Source organism: Coregonus lavaretus (genome assembly GCF_964263955.1).
Source record: "Coregonus lavaretus genome assembly, chromosome: 31".
Lineage (NCBI taxonomy): Eukaryota > Metazoa > Chordata > Actinopteri > Salmoniformes > Salmonidae > Coregonus > Coregonus lavaretus.
In genome coordinates, this window is record NC_140018.1 from 16,696,790 (window position 1) to 16,720,265 (window position 23,476).

The window sequence follows — 23,476 nt, forward strand, 5'->3', positions numbered from 1 at the left end:
CCTCAAAACATTTACATGAAAAGGTGCATAGTTATGGGCAAAGACACAAAACATCCACATCAAATTAAATATTTTTTTGATCAAATAACATTGAAAGCACTTTTTGTGCAGAATTAATTTTCCATCCTTACAAACACTTAATGTAATACATTACTGTATTGTACATAGACTGGTCATCTAGGTTTGTACCTGTAGACTTTCCATCACTGTGAAGAAAAACTATGCACAATACAGTAATCAAGTAATCAAATGGTTTGTGATGTGATGAGGTGGTTCAGTTGGTAGAGCATGGTGCTTGCAATGCTAGGGTTGTGGGTTCGAGTCCAACGGGGGACCAGTACGAAAAAGTATGAAATAGTATGCATTCACTACTGTAAGTTGTTCTGGATAAGAGTTTCTACTAACATGGAAAAGGAATGAACATTTCAGTTTTCACATAGAAATAAGTTGCATTTGCAAAGTATTCCAAGAAACTGGAAAACATAAAGCAAGTATTTTTATATTCCACAAGTATTATCAGATTAACTGTTTTGTACAGATAATTATCACTCAAGTTACAAATGCACAAAAGTAGTGCACTGGGCCTTTACTAGTCCTGTATTTGCAGCAGAGCGAAGGGCAAAGAAAATACAAATCTGTTCCCCCTCCCCCCTCCCTTATGTCACACAGGGCACAGAGGACACACCCAAATGAAGTAAGTGGGACAACTGGGGGTGTGTTTTATGACAAATTAGGTCCCAACATGAATTCTCCAGACATCATAAAGTAAGTAATGACAAGAATGCCATCTGATGGGTTGGCCCTGCACAAGGGAAATACATTTCCTCAGACTTATCGTCATTATCTGCAAATAATGGGGGTGGAAACAAACTATATTTGTAATTTAGACAATGGAAATACAGGAGTTCAAAGCGGCCACTTGTAAGAAGGTAAGATTAACAAAATGCTTTATTCTGAGTGGTGGAAAAAATACCCTGGATAGAACAAAACCAACCATCTCTCAACACTCCAAGTCAAACATTTATTTTACAGAATACGTGGTCTAAATGCTGTCAGCACAAACCTTGTTTTTACGGAATCAACCTTGACAAAGACAGATAGAGACTGAAAAAAACCAAAGCATATTATACAGGTCAAACTTAGTATTGACTCCTTATGAACAGTCTACAAAGTATTTATCTTAACAGTTCTATTACTAGTAAGTTCTAGTTAAGTGTCAGCCATGGTTTGTATGTGTTCACAGGGTGTACATATTTACCAACCAATACCTTTTGTCCGGAATGGACTGGACTGGGTGAAGAGAAATGACTCATTGGGAAACATCTCATTACACCCGTTGAAACCGTTGAAACCCTTGAAACTGACCATAGATGCAAAATTGCCGTTTTTAAAGAGTAATATATATATATAAAACAGAGCATTGCTTTTACCTCAAATACTACCTAGGACTATGGGTACACAAGTAAAGAAACAAAAACAAATGTATAGACCAGTGGTTATATTATTGCTTTTCTTGTCTTTCAATGACCATCTATTTCCACAGGTGCCTCAATTCTGCATTCCTGATTGGGTGAACTCTGACCTCATGATCCACAGTCTTAGAAACCAATACCAACCTAGTATCGTCTGAAACCGGTACTAAGGTGCATAAAACAAAGCCAATACATCTATCCTATTTAAGGCTATCCGCTATTGCAATAAGCCATGTGTATAGTGGCTAGGATTTTAAACTACCGAATGTAAACAGAACAATGTTATTAGGATGGGAAGGTCTTTACTCTGGGGCAAAACATTTCCTTTGTTGTGGGGTGGGGGCTGGAAGCGGTGGGTGGTCAGCTGGATCTTTCTGGAGAGCCGGTGGTGGTCAATTACAACCCTCTTCACCACAGGGACATCTGGTAGTTGAACTTGATCTTCAGCAGGTACTTCAGGTTCACCTGTGCCACGTCATACACAATGTATCTGGAGGAGGCGAGGTTAAGGGAAATAGGGACTAGGGAACAGTGTGGGGGCATGGCATAATATTCGATGCAAGATACATTCCTAAAGCAGAAATACAACAAAGGGTTGTGAACTCTTGTCTTGATAACAGGATACGTACAGTGAGGGAAAAAAGTATTTGATCCCCTGTTGATTTTGTACGTTTGCCCACTGACAAAGAAATGATCAGTCTATAATTTTAATGGTAGGTTTATTTGAACAGTGAGAGACAGAATAACAACAAAAAAATCCAGAAAAACGCATGTCAAACATTTTATAAATTGATTTGCATTTTAATGAGGGAAATAAGTATTTCACCCCCTCTCAATCAGAAAGATTTCTGGCTCCCAGGTGTCTTTTATACAGGTAACAAGCTGAGATTAGGAGCACACTCTTAAAGGGAGTGCTCCTAATCTCAGCTTGTTACCTGTATAAAATACACCTGTCCACAGAAGCAATCAATCAGATTCCAAAACCTCTCCACCATGGCCAAGACCAAAGGATGTCAGGGACAAGATTGTAGACCTACACAAGGCTGGAATGGACTACAAGACCATCGCCAAGCAGCTTGGTGAGAAGGTGACAACAGTTGGTGCCATTATTCGCAAATGGAAGTAACACAAAAGACCTGTCAATCTCTCTCGGCCTGGGGCTCCATGCAAGATCTCACCTCGTAGAGATGCAATGATCATGAGAACGGTGAGGAATCAGCCCAGAACTACACGGGAGGATCTTGTCAATGATCTCAAGGCAGCTGGGACCATAGTCACCAAGAAAACAATTGGTAACACACTACGCCGTGAAGGACTGAAATCCTGCAGCGCCCGCAAGGTCCCCCTGCTCAAGAAAGCACATATACAGGCCCGTCTGAAGTTTGCCAATGAACATCTGAATGATTCAGAGGAGAACTGGGTGAAAGTGTTGTGGTCAGATGAGACCAAAATCGAGCTCTTTGCCATCAACTCAACTCGCCGTGTTTGGAGGAGGAGGAATGCTGCCTATGACCCCAAGAACACCATCCCCACCGTCAAACATGGAGGTGGAAACATTATGCTTTGGGGGTGTTTTTCTGCTAAGGGGACAGGACAACTTCACCGCATCAAAGGGACGATGGACGGGGCCATGTACCATCAAATCTTGGGTGAGAACCTCCTTCCCTCAGCCAGGGCATTGAAAATGGGTCGTGGATGGGTATTCCAGCATGACAATGACCCAAAACACACGGCCAAGGCAACAAAGGAGTGGCTCAAGAAGAAGCACATTAAGGTCCTGGAGTGGCCTAGCCAGTCTCCAGACCTTAATCCCATAGAAAACCTGTGGAGGGAGCTGTTGCCAAATGTCAGCCTCGAAACCTTAATGACTTGGAGAAGATCTGCAAAGAGGAGTGGGACAAAATACCTCCTGAGATGTGTGCAAACCTGGTGGCCAACTACAAGAAACGTCTGACCTCTGTGATTGCCAACAAGGGTTTTGCCACCAAGTACTAAGTCATGTTTTGCAGAGGGGTCAAATACTTATTTCCCTCATTAAAATGCAAATCAATTTATAACATTTTTGACATGCGATTTTCTGGATTTTTTTGTTGTTATTCTGTCTGTCACTGTTCAAATAAACCTACCATTAAAATTATAGACTGATCATGTCTTTGTCAGTGGGCAAACGTACAAAATCAGCAGGGGATCAAATACTTTTTTCCCCTCACTGTATCTATCTCTCAACCTCGTACATGTGTAATAACAATGTAGTAGAGATGGTTTTAAATTCTATTGAAAAGGCAGTGCACAAACCCACTTGGATGAAAATGGGCAAAAGTATAAGACTCAGATTCAGAAGACCGGCCCAGGCCCTCAGAGGGATTCAGAAGACAGGCCCAGGCCCTCAGAGGGATTCAGAAGACAGGCCCAGGCCCTCAGAGGGATTCAGAAGACAGGCCCAGGCCCTCAGAGGGATTCAGAAGACAGGCCCAGGCCCTCAGAGGGATTCAGAAGACAGGCCCAGGCCCTCAGAGGGATTCAGAAGACAGGCCCAGGCCCTCAGAGGGATTCAGAAGACAGGCCCAGGCCCTCAGAGGGATTCAGAAGACAGGCCCAGGCCCTCAGAGGGAGAAAAGGATACTCATTGTACAGCAGACTCGTGTCGTCGATGTTGGTGTTGGTTCCTTTTCCCAGAGGCACTTGCACCCCGTCTAAAGTGACAGTGGCACTAGGATCTGGGGCGTTTCGACCCAAACCTAACAGGGAGAGAAGGAAGAAAATAATGAGTTAAGTGCCAAGTAAGTTACTATAATATAAATGTGTCTAAATATTGCATGATTGCATACGGCCTTTTCAATTATTTAAATATGATCTAAAATCGCCTTACCTTTCACGCTGTGTTTACCCTTGGGTAGTTTTGTGATGTGCGAGGCAGTCTTCAGTTCATGCCTATACCAAAAAATTAACAAATATCAATAACGATAGTTAACATTGAAGAGAATATGGAATATTAAAAGGATTCTAAGAACATGAGCTGTCACTCACATGTTTCCAAGGGCGACCTCTCCCAGTAGAAGTAGGCCAGTAGGGTCAGACTGGGAGGTGTGGCAGTAGTTGGCCGACTTGGACACCATGTCTGCAAAGTACACACCTTTGCCAAACATGTAACCCGTCTGGAATGTATCAAGACAACATCGTGAGCGTTTTTCAAATGTCACAACGTAGTAAAGCTGAATTTGAACCGGAGCTTTTGCCATATAATGATAAATATGGACTGCATACAAAATAATACATACAAGACCATGTCAACAAGTACTAAAAATATTCCCATGTTGACCAGCTATAATAAAAAACAAAGGAGGAACTTCCACTATGCATCCCAAGCATTAGCTGGTGCTGTAGTATGAGGTGGACACTCACCACGGGGGCTTCAGGAGGGGCGATGCGCAGACCCTGAGATAGGATACCAGCGTAGTTGGTGGCACGAGAACCGTGCCACAGAAGCTGGCGATTGGGCAGATCCTGGAATGGGCGGTACCTCTGGTACTCTCCCTCCCTAACGATCTTGAAGATCTGAGAGGGCGGAAGCGAGACACCACAGAAATGTCACGGTTTATTAGTCGTAAGGGATACACATGGTATACACAGTCCAAAGAAATGCTTACTTGCAGGTTCCTTCTCAACAATACAACAGTAAGAAATATTAAAAGATAAGAATACGAAGAGTAAAATGTCTCAGTAGAATAGAATAAACATTTTAGCATAAGTATAATACAGGAAGGCACAATTTATAGTCCAATATTTACATGTGTTTTTGGGAAGGTGGGATTTGGGGGCAAGTATTTAAATTGTGCAGTATTTAGCAGTCATAATAAGAGTCTGGTAGCAGTAGTTGTGATGTGTGTAGCATGAATGCATATGTGTGTGGATGTGTGCTTTTCTCACGAAAATCTTACCTCCTCAACTTCCAGTGTGTAGGTGTTGTGTGTAGCAGCGTGTGTGTTCTTGACGTATTTCAGAATGATCTCTGCCTCCTCTGTGGTCTTGTCAACAACCTGCAAGGTGGATGACAAATACAACACATTCATAGTTCATAACTTTTAGAGCACTGTATTTACAATAGAGAGTTGCACTGGAAAACCACCAGGCCCTCCTGTACCTCAATCTTGGTTTTGAGTTTCTCGTAGTTGATGTCGATAGGGTCCTTCTTGTTATCCTCAGCCCCTCCTTTCAGCAGACTGTAGGCCACCTCAATGTCCAGCAGGTTGTCCAACATCTGGACCTTAGCCTGGACGGTAGTGGGACACAAAGGGTTAAAAACATCTACCATCACTTACTGAAGAGTTTAGAAATAAACTAAACTAGACTCCTTTGGTTCAAGTACCTCAGGAGAATTGACTGACTGTTCCACTTAGAGCTGGAGTTCTGACAATAGTAACACTCAAGTCTCAATTCCAGTTCTCTTGCTTATGGGAGAGAGCCATTAAGGCCAGAACTTCTGGCCTTAATGGCCATGCACTTATAATCTCCACCCGGCACAGCCAGAAGAGGACTGGCCACCCCTCAGAGCCTGGTTCCTCTAGGTTTCTTCCTAGGTTCCTGCCTTTCTAGGGAGTTTTTCCTAGCCACCGTGCTTCTACATCTACATTGCTTGCTCTCTGGTGTTTTAGGCTCAGTTTCTGTATAGAACTTTGTGACATCTGCTGATGTAAAAAAGAGCTTTATAAATACATTTGATTGATTGATTGAGAGGATGAGCGTGAGAGACAGAACACAGGTGCCCTCACCTGAATGTAGTCCAGGTTGCTGAGCAGTGGTGGTTTCTTCATGCCAAAGTCGTGAGGTATGAGGGTATAGAAGCGGTTGGACAGGTCCAGAATGTGGGACTCTGAGGAACTGTCCGATACAGCCTGCTGCACCTCACTGAGGAGGGCATAGGCACTCTGGATCTGCCTCTTACTCAGCTTCCCCAGGGGCATCTTCTGAAGGTCAATCTGACAGGAAAGACAAAAGATGAATGACTCATTCTCAATGAAGAGAAATAAGAGGGGGAAATGTGGGTCAGATTTTGACAAAAATACACATTGAGAAAAACCAACACACTCTGCACTAACTCAGTACCCACCTCAAACTCCACCATGGCCTTCTTCATGCTCTCCACGTCAAAGATGGTCCTGATGAGTTCCTGGACAGGCTTGGCCAGCAGAGAGTTTGTGCCAGCACTGGCTGTCAGCCTCTTCACCGCCTCCTCATCCTGGTGGGGAAAACAACCAATCAGATATGGGACAGAGACAGGATGGGCCAATCAGGACCAACCGGTGAAGTCCACAGTATACAATTCTCAATTAAAAGTAGGCCTGTCAAGTCAAATGCACAACAGGTTTCTTAAATATGAACACAAACAGTCCTTGTAGCTGATTTCATAGCTTGAGCAGTGTGTGCGTCTGTGTGTTCTAGCTGTACCTGTCCGTAGTCGATCTCCAGAGGGTAGAACCTGTTGGGGTACTTGGTGAAGTGGGAAGAGCCCCAGGCGTTGCCGGTCTTCTCTTCATACACACCCAGGAAGTTGTCCATGGCAGAGTTCTTATCATGGAACTTATCCAGCTTATTGCCCCCAATGGTGGTGCCCACTCTGCCCCAGGAGCGGAACACCCAGTACCTACACACAGAGGAGAAAGACAGAGGTAAGGAGAGACAGAGGGAGAGGAAAGAGAGAAGGGTGAGATGAGCAGGAAGGGGGACAAGACAGAAGTAAGGGAGAAAGAAGAAGAGAAATACAGGCAAAGTAGAGAGAGTAGCCAGGGGAAGAGGAGTGGTGAATGGGGAGGATAAAGAGAGAGGGAGAGAGGAAGAGAGAAAGTGGCACCCTTTCAGGATCCTTATACCCGAAGGATAGACTAACCGTTTATGCACATCGTCCTCCAGCAGCTGTAGTTTGTAGTAGGAGTTGGTTCCCCTGACAATGTCCACCAGACCTAGCGTAGCACTGAAGATCTTGCCGTTCTGATCCAGGACATGAGCACTGTTCTCTAGACCTGAGTCTGGGTCCACTGCTGCCCCTCCTTTCACAGTAAGCTTCATCTTCTTACTGGCCTTGCTAACACCTGAAAAAGCAGAAATGAGATTGTGTTACAACTGCAAAAGTGAAATTGACCCAACTGCCATACTCTTTAGCATAGCAGCCTGTAAAAACGAAATACTCTACCATAACAGTCAGTTAAGTTACTCATCAATGCTACATCCGATTCTGTACCTTCCTCCTCCTTCACCCTCCTGGTGCTCTTGCCAGCCACGGCTCCAGACCTGGAGGCCGCTGCCTGAGCCTGGGTCTCTAGTTTGATCTCGGCCCCCCAGGGGGAGATGGCGTGCAGGGAAACCAGCTCCTGCAGGGCCTTGCCCGAGGACTTGATGTCAGTGAGGAAGTCCTCGGAGACCACGCGCACGCCCGCCTCCTCCGCCTCCTCCATCTTCTTACTCATCTTCTCCACCTCCTCTGCGAGAAAAAGAGCACAGCAAAGATGTCGAACTAGGGAATACAAAGAAATCCAATCTATCCTTCTGAAAATATGTGTTATTTGTTACTGTAAGGGTGAGCAAAAGGTGAATCCAACGACCCCCTCTGATTGATTAGCTACTCACTCTTGGTGCTGAGGCAGAGAGTAGCCTTATTGGCTGTGCCGGTGATCTTCCCGCCCAGCTCCTCCACGGCAGTCTTCAGCTCGTCCTTGTTCTGTCTCAGCTTGCCCACAGTCAGCAACTTCATCCCTGTCAAAGGCTTGTCTACATGGGAGGAGAGGGGAGAGGAACCCATATAGAAAGAATTAGAATGAGTAGAATGGCCATTCCAATACTATGAATGGGGCAGGTCATATTCTAGCATCGTACTTTGGAACAAGACTCACTGTAGAATAGAGAAGTAAAAATATAGAGTGAAATTAGTATTCTTTTACTCAAAAAAGGGGCTTCTCCATTTCGACCAGATTCTTCAGCGCAATGAGAAGATCTAACGACTCAAGTCATTCCAACAAGTTGTCCCACTACACCACATTGTCCTACTGGTTTCTGCTTACCTGCAGGGGCTCCCTCTGGGATGGGTCTACTGGGAGCACTGGAGGCACTGGGGATGGCTGCAGAGGAGGCTGGGGGAGGGGCGGGGGCCACCTTGGGGAACACCCGGTCCTGTCGCTTAAACTTGAACTTCTTCAAGAAGGGAAGCTCATGGAACTCCTGGGGGGGGGAATAGATTAGGAGGAGATGTTAGCGTTTGGCATTCACAAGAGCATAGTGAGTTATATCTGAGCTCTTTGTCGATTTCATTAGGCACGACACAGAAGAAAACATTCCAAAAGAAGCAGGTACTATCTGAAGTTGTCCAACAAGAAATGCCTGTTTCGGTTTTCTGTTGCAAAACCTTTTGCTTTGTTTAACCCTAATGAACACAACCCAGATAAATCAAATATTATTTGTCACACCCGCCTAATACAACGGGTGTAGACCTTACCGTGAAACGCTTACTTACAAGCCCTTAACCAACAATGCAGTTAAGAAATAAGAGTTGAGAAAATATTGACTAAATAAAACTACAGTAAAAAAAAGAAACACAATAAAATAACAATAACAAGGCTATAAACAGGGGGTACCGGTACCGAGTCAATGTGTGGGGGTACAGGTTAGTCGGGGTAATATGTACATGTAGGTAGGGGTAAAGTGACTATGCACAGATAATAAACAGCGAGTAGCAGCAGCGAAGATGAACATCAAGCTCTACAGACACTCTGACACCAAAGAAGGGGGCCTACCTTGGGGGTGACCCAGTCCTTGCGGTTGGGCAGCTGGGTCTTGAACACACACTTGGTCCAGGCGGAGATGTCTCCAGTGCAGTAGTAGGCGTCGCTCTTGAACACCAGCTGACCCTTGCACTCCTCGCAGGGCTTCAGAGCGCCAAAGGCCATGCAGTCTCCTAGGCTGTCCACCACCTGTCAATCAAACAACATACTATTTGACTGGCTGTTTGACCCATCACCCAGACACACAAAACACACACTTTTACACAGTTAAACGAGACACAGAAACTGACAGATATAGAGAAAGACAGCTACTGAGACAGACAGACACATAGTGAGCCTCCTTACATTGGACTCTCCAGAGGGCACTTCCTGTCCGTTGGCGATGAGCAGCTCCTTCATGTCATTGGTGGAACAGAACTGCCTCAGCTTGTCCTTGATGTCCCAGATCAGCTGGCACTGCTCCTGTACACACACAACCACACAGACAGAGGGGGTTTGGAAAACATCACTAGCAAAACATATGGGCATATAGTTGTATACACACATACAAAATGACAACAATGACATTATGTTACTCATTTGATGAAGTAAAGAAATATTAATGTAAAGGCATTTCTGCCATTTTCGGGAGTGAACCTTCATCTGCAGCTCCACTTTCTTCTCCTCCTTCTTCTTCTTCTTCGACGCCCCCTCTCCATCTACCTCGTCAGTCTTTCTCTTTCTGAGGGAAAAACAGGGAAGAGAAATTAGTCGTTTACATTCTCTATGCAGGAACCAATTTATCCACCAAGTAAAACATTTACAAGTAACATTTCAAATCACAACACCATTCTGTAATTCATCCTTCAAGAGAAAGTTTTGCTGTTGAAAACTTCCTGAAGGAACTTGACAGGCACTGACTTCCCCATTAACTTTGTAAATGAGGCCCGTTGGGAGCAGAGCCTTATCCAAGGTTAGTCAAAACAAGCCTGACACCTTCATTAATCAGGGAGATTCATTAGTGTCCTGCCACCGGTGGAGACGCACATCACCCTGACTCGGGAGATGATTCAAGTTACTACACGTCCCTGTGACTCTGTGGGTGATTAGGATGTCACCCCGTCACCCTCTCCCCTTCCCTCTGGTCACCATTTCCCCTTCAGGAGGGAAATTAATCAGCTTCCCAGAGGCCTCTCCTGTCCCTCTAAACACACCTTGCAATCACAGCCCCTTAAACACATTGTCCGTCCCATAGTGGTCACCACCTGACTCACAGGACAGGAAACAATCACCAAAAAACATCCAGCCCCTTCTCAGATAGAATCTATAAAAACGACACATCTCTCCCTTGTGCACACACTCAGACTGTGTGTGGTTATAGCAGTAGCGGTGTTTGGGCGAGAGGTGGTACTTTGTAGAGATGGCAGCAGATCAATACTGATGCATTCCCTTTCTCATGAGTCCTCCTGACGAACACTGCTCTTCATTAGAGAGACAGGCACAGAACAAGACGGACCTTCTTCGTTTTGTGCATCATTATTCTGAATAGCTACCATTTGGTAAGTAGCCGTTTCTTCACCAAAACTGCATTTTATGCAAATCAATAATTAAAGGAATAATTAAAATCAGAACCACTTTAAGTCCATTTTCACAATGTTACAGTATGCAAGTATGACTTCCCTTTTTCTCAATTTCAGGAAAATGACAGAGAACATCACAGCATCACTGAATCTCTCAACCGCCCTTCCTTTCGACAATTCAACCTTCCCTCCCTTCCCCCCATACCTTCAACCCCTCTGGACCTCCTCCTCCTTCCTCTCTTCCACCCCTCCTCCGCCTGACCTGGTGGTGTCCCCCAACGTAGTGTACATGGTGGCTGAACTCGTCATAGCAACCCTCTCCACCGTGGGTAACCTGCTGGTGTGTGCTGCTGTTGGCCTCAACAGGAAGCTACGTACTGTCACCAACTACTTCCTAGTGTCGCTGGCTGTAGCCGACATCTGCGTGGGTGCATTGGCCATCCCCTGCGCCATCCTCACTGGCGTTGGCGTGCCCCGCCACAACCTCTACCTGTGCCTGCTGATGCTCAGTGTGCTCATCATGCTAACCCAGAGCTCCATCTTCAGCCTGCTAGCTGTAGCAGTGGAGCGCTACGTGGCAATCTTCCTGCCCTTCCATTACCACACACTCATGACCCCACGCAACGCTATCCTAGTTATCCTGGTGACCTGGGTGCTGGCTTTCCTAATTGGCCTGGTGCCCCTCATGGGCTGGCACAAAACACCGCCCGAATCGGGCTACTGCTTCTTCGTGTTTGTGGTGGACATGACCTACATGGTCTACTTCAACTTCTTTGCCTGCGTGCTGGTGCCCCTGGTGGTCATGTTCCTCATCTATGCCAAGATCTTTGTGACAGTCAAGCGGCAGGTACGGCGTATCGCAGCAGAGCGCGGGGGCGGCGTGGGGGGTGTGGAGGGGCAGGCGGCCCGGACGGCCAGCATGAAGAGGGAGATGAAGACGGCCACGTCGCTGTTCCTCGTCCTCTTCCTCTTCACTGCCTGCTGGATACCGCTGCACGTCATCAACTGTTTCCTGCTGCTCTGCCCCGGCTGCCCCATGCCTCTGGAGCTCCTCCTCACCGCCATTATCCTATCACACGCCAACTCCGCCGTTAACCCCTTCCTGTACGCATACAAGATGAAGACCTTCCGGAACACCTTTAAGGCCATCTTCCTCTGCTGTAGAGCTCTGGGGGACGGGGAAGAGGGGGGCGATGGCGGGGGGACCACCACCCACAGGACCTGACCGGAGTCCCGTTGGTACTGTATGACTCGCCACTCCTTAACTTTCTACTGGTGAGGATTATGTACCATTTGGTGGTCGTTATGCCCAAAGAACTGTCTTTTACAATAAACAGAACAGCTATAATATCAGGGACACCTCTCCTGACTAACGTTAATACACCACTACGTACATTCCAGTAAAGTTAAAGTTTGTAGACGCCAGACTATTTTATTTACACCAGACTACTTTATTTACTTCATTAGACAGCCTCACCCTTCAGATTTGACGGTGGGCAGCCTTCTCTTAAGCTCCTCCTTGTCCTCCACCCTGAGTGTGTTAAAGCCTTTGAGCTGGGCGGCGCTGTACTCTTGTTTGAAGACCAGCTCCTCCCTGCGGCCCACGAAGCAGGCCGTGTGGTACCAGCGGTCTATCAACCCCAGCTGGGGCTTCTCTGGGTCAATCGTCTTCTTAGATACACGGATCTGGTCCTGGAGCACAGACGAGAGGTGTTAGGGCTGTTATGATAGTGTATATTTGGGTTATGTCGGGTACCTATTCAAGTATTTATGGACATTGACAATCTCTTTATTCTAAAACCTTTTTTTACATTGAACAGATGTTGAGGAATAGGTGTACTGTAACTTCATTTTATAGCCATGTGTATATCAGATCATCTCTATGTAAAAAAAATAAACAGATCTAAATAATGACTCCTCACCTTTTCAATTTTCTGCTCACACCCTTTACATGTGCTGCGGTTGGACTTGGCATACTCCACAGCAAAGTCATTCAGAGTCTTCTCTCCTTTGGCCCCACCCTTCACATCACCTTTTCCTGTGAGGAAGAGGGAAGCCAATGTGTTATTTGAACTCTGACCTCCAGTCAATGAGCATGACATTTTTGGGAGTCTCATTTCAATGACATCAAAGGGGTACACAGATGACTCCACGCTGGGAGAAAAGTTAATGATTAAAAGTTAATGGTCCTCTGTAGCTCAGCTGGTAGAGCACGGCGCTTGTAACGCTAAGGTAGTGGGTTCGATCCCCGGGACCACCCATACACAAAAAAAAAAAAAATTATGCACGCATGACTGTAAATCGCTTTGGATAAAAGCGTCTGCTAAATGGCATATTATTATTATTAAAGGCTGACCTCCTGTGGCTCCCCCAGTCTCGATGGCCTTCTTGACCTTCTCCTGGTCCTCCCATCGCAGGTCAGAGAATCCAGCGATGTCTGCAGGAGACTGGGCGGCCGCCCGCAGCCAGAAGCAGGAGAAGTGGTGCCAGTGGGGCACCTTACCGTCAAACATGGGTGACTGGGGAAAATAAAATAATGGAAGGGTCAGGGTGGGTTAGGTAATCACACATCTGGTCGAATCACAACTACACTGTACATATATAGTCCAGGTTTTAGGCTCATATGACTCAGGGTGACAAAAAACGGTGGTCACCAGCAGCCACACTTGCCATCTTATCTAGCAAGCTACGTCACTTATTATGCTTGTGAAGTATAAACATTGATTCATGTGACATTCTTGGCAAAATTCACACAAGTCTCAGAAATTGTATAGATTACAGGTACCTAAACAGTCATTAACACAAATAATAATGTATTAGGCTGCACTCAGCGCTGTAGCTAAAGTTTTCCCCGAGCTAATTTGGAAATGGGTCATGGTGACATATGGTGCATTCAAGACAACTAGGAACTCGGAAAAAACGAGGTCAAATCATGATGTCAGTGATAATCTGGTCGGGAAGTCGGAGTTCTAAAAAGATGCACTGAGTTCCCAGCATGGAATTCCGAGTTGGATCTTGGATGACAATTCAAAACGATTTTCAACAGTAAGAGCGCCAAATATTTCCTAATCGGACATTAGTAACCACATTGTGGGCCTGATACAATACATCAATCATGACGAATTTTACGAATATCCACTTTGTTAGATCAGATTTGTTTATCGTGCGACAATTCGGCTTCCTTCTATTCCCCACGGCCTGCATCCCAATTACCACATCTATGTCTGCCCGAGTCATATAATTGAAAAAGGAATGCGCTACTGGTGCGAAGGTATCAAAGCCCTTTCTCACTCAAGCCTTCAGAAGCCATTTAAAAACGAATGAGTTCTATCAACACAACACAAACATGCTGTATTCGTAAAGGAAATCCACAACATATCAATAATGGCCTTTTTCGTGCAGAATCAACAACATAACCGTATAAAAGTGATTCTTAGTGATTCTGAGATTGTCCACTCTTCCGCAGTTTTCTCGGAAAGAACAAGACGCTCTAGCTACGTTACCTGCACCATGATAGCCATCCGCAGCGAATCCTTTGCAATGTTTTCCTTGCATTTCTTGCACGAAGCACGTCCACTTTTGGCATATTCAGCTTTGTAAAGCTTGTCCTCTTGTGCATCTGCCATTTTTGTTGAGTTTAGACGCAAAACGAGATTGATTGACTGTAAATCTAACTTGCCTTGGTGTAGCCACTACAATGTAGTTGCAGCCCGCGTGCAGAGTACCCGCGCAGTTACGCAGACAAGAGCAATCGAGGAAGATGTTCTAAAAGACAGAGAAAGTCAAACACAGAGTAAGATAACCAACGCTCAAAAAACATTTTTATTTCAAACGATTAACATTTTATTAATGATAGTACTTGTAATTTTAGGTTTTATCTTAAATATCTATTTTTTGACCTATAAATTAAGGATATACATACCGATTGATTGTTGAAGAAAGCTAGCTAAAATTTTATTGGTTGAAGAATTGTTCCGACTAAAAGCGTTAAAAACAACATTAATAGATAGCTTTTTATAAATAATGCTTTGTTGTTGCATTTAACTGCTGGAAAGACTGTAATCGAAGTAATTTCGTTAGTAGGTGACGTGATGTCAGAGGGCAGCATGTGGGAGAAGAGGGAGTTCAGGATGATAGTTTCCCACTCATAAGGACCATTTGGAGGGCAGTTGAAGTGGATTTTCCCCAGTCCTATGTGGTAAATTCCCACTTGGTTATGAACGCAGCAGTACCCCATCAGAACCCAAAATTTAAGCTTGTTATACTCCAATGTTTGTAAACAATGTAAATGTAAACAAACACTTTATAGCCTCAAAACATGGTTAAAACTATTATCCACAGCTCGGTCTATGAATTTGAGAGTGGTTACATTTCTCCAGGCCCAGCGCTCGGATTGTTACCAAAACAGAGGCGGGCGTGCTTTGTTATTGTTTCAATAAGGACTCTAGCTTTAAGTTATGTTTATGTTTGTACTGAATGGTTTTGGCAGACTATAGAAACTTAATTTGCCACTAGATGTCGCACTTCACCAATATCTCATCTGGATCATCAGAGGCGGCCACCAAAATATTAAGTCAAGATAGTATAACAAAAAAATCTGGTAATAATTGGCATGTCTGACGGATTACCAGGACGTGTACTCCGAGCATGTGCTGACCAACTGGCAAGTGTCTTCACTGACATTTTCAACATGTCCCTGACTGAGTCTGTATTACCAACATGTTTCAAGCAGACCACCATAGTCCCCGTGCCCAAGGACACTAAGATAACCTGCCTAAATGACTACCGACCCATGGCACTGACGTCTGTAGCCATGAAGTGCTTTGAAAGGCTGGTCATGGCTCACATCAACACCATTATCCCAGAAACCCTAGACCCACTCCAATTTGCATACCGCCCCAACAGATCCACAGATGATGCAATCTCTATTGCACTCCACACTGCCCTTTCCCACCTGGACAAGAGGAACACCTACGTGAGAATGCTATTCATTGACTACAGCTCAGCATTCAACACCATAGTGCCCTCAAAGCTCATCATTAAGCTAAGGATCCTGGGACTAATCACCTCCCTCTGCAACTGGATCCTGGACTTCCTGACGGGCCGCCCCCAGGTGGTAAGGGTAGGTAACAACACATCTGCCACACTGATCCTCAACACGGGGGCCCCTCAGGGGTGCGTGTTCAGTCCCCTCCTGTACTCCCTGTTCACCCATGACTGCATGGCCAGGCACGACTCCAACACCATCATTAAGTTTGCCGACGACACAACAGTGGTAGGCCTGATCACCGACAACGATGAGACAGCCTATAGGGAGGAGGTCAGAGACCTGGCCTTGTGGTGCCAGGATAACAACCTCTCCCTCAACGTGATCAAGACAAAGGAGATGATTGTGGACTACAGGAAAAAAAAGAGGACTGAGCACGCCCCCATTCTCATCGACGGGGCTGTAGTGGAACAGGTTGAGAGCTTCAAGTTCCTTGGTGTCCACATCACCAACGAACTATCATGGTCCAAACACACCAAGACAGTCGTGAAGAGGGCACGACAAAGCCTATTCCCCCTCAGGAGACTGAAAAGATTTGGCATGGGTCCTCAGATCCTCAATAAATTCTACAGCTGCACCATCGAGAGCATCCTGACTGGTTGCATCACCGCCTGGTAGGGCAACTGCTCGGCCTCCGACCGCAAGGCACTACAGAGGGTAGTGCGTACGGCCCAGTACATCACTGGGGCCAAGCTTCCTGCCATCCAGGACCTCTATACCAGGCAGTGTCTGAGGAAGGCCCTCAAAATTGTCAAAGACTCCAGCCACCCTAGTCATAGACTGTTCTCTCTGCTACCGCACGGCAAGCGGTACCAGAGTGCCAAGTCTAGGTCCAAAAGACTTCTCAACAGCTTCTACCCCCAAGCCATAAGACTCCTGAACAGCTAATCATGGCTACCCGGACTATTTGCACTGCCCCCCCACCCCATCTTTTTACGCTGCTGCTACTCTGTTAATTATTTATGCATAGTCACTTTAACTCTACCCACATGTACATATTACTTCAACTACCTCAACTAGCCGGTGCCCCCGCACATTGACTCTGCACCGGTACCCCACTGTATATAGCCTCCCTACTGTTATTTTATTTTACTTCTGCTCTTTTTTTCTCAACACTTTTTTGTTGTTGTTTTATTTTACTTTTATATAAAAAAATAAATGCACTGTTGGTTAAGGGCTGTAAGTAAGCATTTCACTGTAATGTCTGCACCTGTTGTATTCGGCGCATGTGGCCAATACAATTTGATTTGATGTGAATATCCTAGCAAAAGTGAAATATTCCTTAGCAAAACATTTATTGGCTTAAATCAACAGTTGATAAACTGTCAGAAACATATTATTACATTATATCAACACACACACACACACACACACACACACACACACACACACACACACACACACACACACACACACACACACACAACAAACACTGAAGTGTAAATCATAAAAACAATATAAAACACAGACTAGAATATTCACTATCAACAGGAACAAATAACATAAGAGCTATAATATAAGAGGCTGTTGCTGGTTGGTCATTGAGTAGCTCCTAAAGGAAAGTGTTTCCCTTTTCATTAAAATTAAATTGATCTGGGCTCTTCAGGACATTGCTGAATGTGCTGAAATGGGGCAGAAAGAACATTTCTGTGGCCAGAAATGCACTAAGATGCTGCATACTGCACCCTTCTCCCCACCCTAAAACAGCCAGAAGGAATCATGATCTGTAGAAATGGGAAACTGGGTACAGTGTTTCTGCTGCAAAAAAGTACAAAGGAAACTCAGTAGTAAAGACAGTACAGTTAGTATAAACAGTGAGATATAACTACTTGACCACACCTATTCGTATTTCTGGGGTACAAAGCACCAATGTCAGGGGTACTTTCTCCTCTACTATTCTCCATATTATTCTCTCCTGCAGGTGCACACTACTTAAAAAACAACAGCATGATTGAAAGGAAAAGTAAGTCTATATTCATTTTCATCACTCTTTTTTTGTTAGCATAAACATTGAACTACTGTATAAACCTTTCAGTATCAATTGTGGAAAAATAAATATATGAACCCAGGAAACATCACTACAGTACCCCACTAGCACATTTTATTCTTTGGAAGTTGTGCGAACATACGTTTTTGGTTTCCTATTGCTTCTGGGAATGAAGCCATATGTTTCCTGACTGGTAAAACTTAACGTTTTTTTAAAAATGTTCTGAGAACAGAAGTGACAATTTAGCCTGTTCTGGGATTCTTTTTTTTAGGTTGCAGGGAGGTTCTGGGAACATTTTACTCTGGTTCCTTCAAAACTTTCCTCAGAGGTTTTATTAACACTGAATTTTTTGAGTAACTGCCTTAAAACTTTTAATAACACTGTTAGCTTATTTTGTGTTAACTTTCTTGAACTACAAGCACACATGGAAATTCATTCCTTAGGCAGTATTCACACACATTTTTTATTATGACACGGTGTGGTGTATTAACATTATGACTGTTTTAGAGGAACAAAGAGGGTATGTTTATCTTATTTCAAATGTAGCAGTTGGAGGGTGACGCCCCAGGGGGGATAGGTGATTGGACAGTAGAGGGAGCCACCCACATCTCGGGGAGATTATATATACTGGGGGAAAAAACGAAGAAGAGCAGAGCAGCCATGGCAATCTGGAACGGTGCTCTCCGGGGGATCTTGACTCCTGTAACTCATGCTGAAAGCTTGTGATATGAATAAACTTATGATCAAAGATTCAGTATGAGCGGACTCCTTTGTTTGACAGCAATGAGCACCAGCAGCGACGCGATACGACATAATGGAGGCTCCGCTGAGATTGGCTTGCAACTTCCCTTTGTTTCATTCATAAGCAGCGAGGTGACTACCGCTCAAGCCGGCTAAAAAAAAGGTGAGATAGGGGGGATTGGAGGGACGCCATGTGCGACTGACGTGTTTTCCGTTTGCTCCCGTGGTATTTTTAAAGTTTATGTGAATTTTGCAGCAAAACCGTATTTATTTTCATATATTATTTTGGTGATCCCTTCCCGTAAAAACCAAGACTACTTTACTTCCAAATATCAGCATGTCGACGAAACATAAGGCCAAAAGCATGACTTTGAGAAAACCCGGCCTACAAGACACACTCTCATCACCGCCCTCCCCTGAGCCTGACGACCCGGGGACTGATACTCTACCCGGGGGGGCGGCTTGGCCTGGCGGCGCTGAAGTGAACATTCTCGAGGCCATCAAACTACTACGCTCTGAGATAGTTGAAATGAAAACGGAGGTGGTTGCTACGATTGAGGCCCGAATAAAGGAGGTTTCTGATACTTTAAAAGCAGATCTAACCATCCTGCGGAACGAGACAGTGCCGGCAATCGCATCACTCAAAACAACAATGGAGTCGCACACTACAACGATTGCAGCACTGGAGACCTTCGCTACAAATGTCTCCGAGCTGTGTAAGTTTGGAAGGATTCTCTCGCCGCAATAACCTGAGACTTGTATCAGTCCCAGAGTCAGCGGAAATGCCTCGCGCCACGGATTTCGTTTCTGGGCTGCTGAAGGATGTTCTAGCCTCTGATGAAAAGCCCCTGATTGATCGTGCCCACCGGTCGCTGCGCCCAAAGCCCCGGGATGGGGAGAGGCCCCGTGACATAATTCTTCGAGTGCACTTTTTCCATGAGAAGATGGAGATTCTCCGACGAGCCCGCAATACCACTCTGAGCTTTCAAGGACAGAGCTTCTCCATCTACCAGGACTACTCCCCCACTGTTTCCAGGCAGCGCGCAGCTTTCGGACAGGCCAAACGACTACTTCGGGACCATCCAGGTGTGAAGTACGGACTGCGATTCCCGGCCCGTTTATGGCTATCTCATGATGGTAAAGACTACACATTTGAATCTCCGGATGAGGCTCTCTCTCACATTCAACGTCACATCAAGAAGTCTTGAACTTACTCATAGTTCAGCAACTGTTGCTAGCGAACTGTGGATAGTAAGTAACCCACCTGTGGTACAACTATGTTTAGCTACAACATGCTAATTTTGTATAGTTTGGGGGTTGGCGTACCCATTCAGGCTTATTTGATGTGATCTAATGTTTTGATCATCTAGTGTGCTTGCCTTACAAGCATTCAGTCATTTTAATCTCATTGTATTGCGGTTTTACTATACTCCTGTGTTTTCTAGGCTGTCTTGCTCACCTATTCAGTTTGTTTACATAGTGTCTCAGTGACTCAAAATATTCTTGGTTATTTGCTTACTGCATCCGTTTGCATTGACCCAGTAAACAGTAAATGCTTCCCGAGGCGACACGTTTTTTTGGGGTCTTCACTTAAATTTTAAGGCTCAGAGCGTCATTTATGCCCAGCAAGCGTTAAACGTTGCGCACACGTAGTTTTTTGGTCTTGGTTGTAAGCTGTCTCAGCATTCAACTAGACAACTATTATAATAATAATAATTATTATCATTTTTGATTGTCTTACTACGATTTCCTTACTTCAAATTAGGTTTTCGGCTGAGAGCCGTTACACATTCTATTTATTTTCTTTATTTTCTCTCTCAAATGCCTGTTATAAGACTGGGAATATAATTATATACATCTACAAGTGGTGCTTTTGTAATTTCGTCTGCACAAGGGATTCACCTTAATTTCTTTTATTTAAAAAATGATTATCTCTTTTTGCTGTTTGATCCACTAACAAAACACGACTTTAAAGAGCGGGACTGTGGGTTTAGGTTTAAGACCGCACTCTCACAGACATACTGTGCGAAGAGAACATGCTCTATTTAGGCTTGTACCTCGTTTGGGGAGGTACTGTCTGGGATGGGGGGAGGGGGTGGGGGGAGGGGTTGAATTGTTCAGTTCTAATGTTGTCATTCTGTCTTTTTTGGTTTTTTTTCGGTACTTTTTCTCAACATCTACCACCGTACATTATTACTCTGAGACAAGTTATTCTGGGGTTTCTGGGCGCTCATTGCTTTTCCATTCTATGCTCTAATGACGGGGTTGTATAACGGGAATGCCCAGAGGGGCCGAAACAATGCGATCAAATACATTTCGTGGAACACCAAAGGGGTTAATAACCCAGTGAAACGTAAGAGGGTGTTGACACACTTAAAGGGTTTGAATGCAAATATTGCATTTCTACAAGAGACTCACTTGAGGACTGGTGAGCACTTTAGGATGCGTAGGGACTGGGTTGGTCAAGTGTTCCACTCTAACTTTCATAGTAAATCAAGAGGGGCTGCCATTTTGGTTGATAAAGTCACTCCCTTTGTAGCTTCTGAGGTTATCGCTGATCCTAAGGGACGATACGTCATAGTAACCGGTAAACTGTTCTCTACCCCTCTTGTTTTGGCTAGTGTTTATGCTCCCAATTGGGATGACACAAGTTTCATTTCTTCCTTTTTGTCTGCTATACCCAATTTAGATTCTCATTTATTGATTTTAGGGGGGGATTTCAACTGCAAAATGTCCCCAGTTCTTGACAAGTACTCACGAACAACTACAGGCCCATCTAAATGTGCCCTACTTATTCAAGCCTTTCTTCAGAAATATGCCATGTTTGAGGCCTGGCGTTTCCTACATCCTACAGATAGACAGTATTCCTTTTATTCTCATGTTCATCAAACATACTCCCGGATTGATTACTTCTTTTTGGACAAAAAACTTTTGCCTAACCTTCGGCAGTGTACTTACAAGAGTATTGTTATTTCGGACCATTCACCATTAGTGCTTGAACTAGAGTTTCCCCAACGACCTCCTATGTGTTATCAATGGCGTCTTAACCCCATTTTACTCTCAGATAAGGAGTTTGTCAATTTCATTTCTTCTGAAATCACCTTATTCCTAGAAACTAATTCAACACCAGGTATGTCCTGCTCTACCATATGGGAGTCTCTCAAAGCATACCTACGTGGCCAAATTATTTCTTATACAGCCAACCAAAACAGAGTTCGCTCTCAGCGACTTCGGGACCTGAGCGAATCCATAGCCACATTGGATGAGAAGTATGCCACGGTTCCTTCCTCTGATCTGCATAAAGAGCGCCAACTACTCCAATCTGAATTTGATGAGCTTTCTACCAGGCAAGCTGAACAGCTACTCTTGCGAGCTCGGTACAGAGTGTATGAACAAGGCGACAAGGCCAGTAAACTCCTTGCACATCAGATCCGTAAATCTGAGGCCTCACGTTTAATCCCACAAATAAGGACCCCGTCTGGTGCCACCACAGTTATACATAAAGAGATCAATGATCAATTCAAACAATTTTATTCTGCGCTATACACCTCTGAATCCCCTCAAGACCCTTTGCTGATTGATTCCTTCTTTAATGGCCTGAATATGCCTTCAATTGATACAGACACCCATGACTATCTAGAAGAAGAATTTACACCTGAGGAGATTGCAACAGCAGTGTCCGCAATGAAAAGCGGTAAATCACCGGGTCCGGATGGTTTTCCAACCGAATTTTATAGGACGTTTTCTGGTCTGCTTTGCCCATTCTTGTCTCGACTATTTGCAGAGTGCCTTAATACCTCAAAGCTACCGCCTAGTCTTTATCAAGCTTCAATTTCATTACTATTAAAGAAAAACAAAGACCCTCTGGAATGTGGATCCTTTCGCCCAATCTCGCTTTTAAACTGTGATTACAAAATCCTAGCCAAGCTTTTAGCCATCCGTATGGAAGGCTCGCTGCATCAAGTAATACACTCTGACCAGACTGGCTTTGTGAGAAATAGGCATTTGTTTTTCAATATTAGGCGCCTTATGAATATACTGTACTCCCCTGCGTCGGAGGACCCAGAGGTGGTGGTCTCACTTGATGCAGAAAAAGCGTTTGACCGCGTTGAGTGGGATTACCTAACAGCCACCCTTTATAGATTTGGCTTTGGCCCCAAATTCATTGCGTGGATAAAGATTCTTTATTTTTCCCCCATGGCTTCGGTACGGACTAACAACTTGTCCTCTGACTATTTTCCCTTGCACCGCGGATCCAGACAGGGCTGTCCACTCTCCCCCTTGTTGTTTGCTTTGGCAATCGAACCTCTCGCCATTGCATTACGCTCTAATGATGCCATTCAAGGAATAATCCGGACGGGCTCAGAGCAGAAAGTCTCGCTATATGCGGATGACCTCCTTTTGTTTATCTCTAACCCTGATACCTCATTGCCACGCGCCTTATCTGTTCTTAAAAGGTTTGGATCAATCTCAGGGTACAAGCTGAATCTAGGCAAGAGTGAGCTTTTTCCTGTAAACAAGGCTGCTTTAAAGTGCTCTTTTACAAGCTCTCAGTTTAGGATTGTCCGGGATCAATTCACCTACTTGGGAGTCAAAGTGACAAGGAAATATTCAAATCTGTTTCAGGAAAACTTGGTTGCTCTAGCAGACAGTTTGAAACAATCTTTTGCTTTTTGGAATGCGCTACCTCTTTCTCTTATCGGAAGGATTAATGTCATTAAAATGAGTGTGTTGCCCAAATTTCTATATTTATTTCAATGTCTACCCATTTTTATTCCAAAATCCTTTTTTATTTCACTGGATCAAACATTCATGCATTTTATTTGGGATGGCAAGGTACCACGGATTGGTAGAAAACATTTACAGAAGCCTAAGTCATTGGGGGGTTTAGCTCTACCAAA

At 44.6% G+C, this 23,476-nt stretch overlaps 2 protein-coding genes across 2 annotated transcripts; one reads left to right on the forward strand and one right to left on the reverse strand.

The window, feature by feature from the left end:
* Positions 1-930: 930 nt before the first annotated feature.
* Positions 931-14,534, reverse strand: parp1 (poly (ADP-ribose) polymerase 1). Its single transcript, XM_084149521.1, has 21 exons — positions 14,304-14,534; positions 13,157-13,319; positions 12,723-12,838; positions 12,278-12,492; positions 9,878-9,962; positions 9,587-9,703; positions 9,254-9,430; positions 8,525-8,681; positions 8,094-8,234; positions 7,708-7,947; positions 7,357-7,558; positions 6,918-7,113; positions 6,580-6,708; positions 6,242-6,448; positions 5,614-5,742; positions 5,411-5,509; positions 4,875-5,027; positions 4,500-4,627; positions 4,342-4,403; positions 4,096-4,210; positions 931-1,962 (listed from the first exon to the last, which is right to left on the reverse strand). Exons 1-21 carry the CDS (start codon positions 14,424-14,426, stop codon positions 1,881-1,883), a joined length of 3,036 nt encoding a protein of 1,011 aa, XP_084005647.1. The 5' UTR covers positions 14,427-14,534; the 3' UTR covers positions 931-1,880.
* Positions 10,922-12,025, forward strand: adorb1a (adenosine receptor B1a; the record flags this gene model as incomplete). Its single annotated transcript, XM_084149126.1, has 1 exon — positions 10,922-12,025. The coding sequence occupies one exon, from the start codon at positions 10,922-10,924 to the stop codon at positions 12,023-12,025; it is 1,104 nt and encodes a 367-aa protein (XP_084005252.1).
* Positions 14,535-23,476: the final 8,942 nt, after the last annotated feature.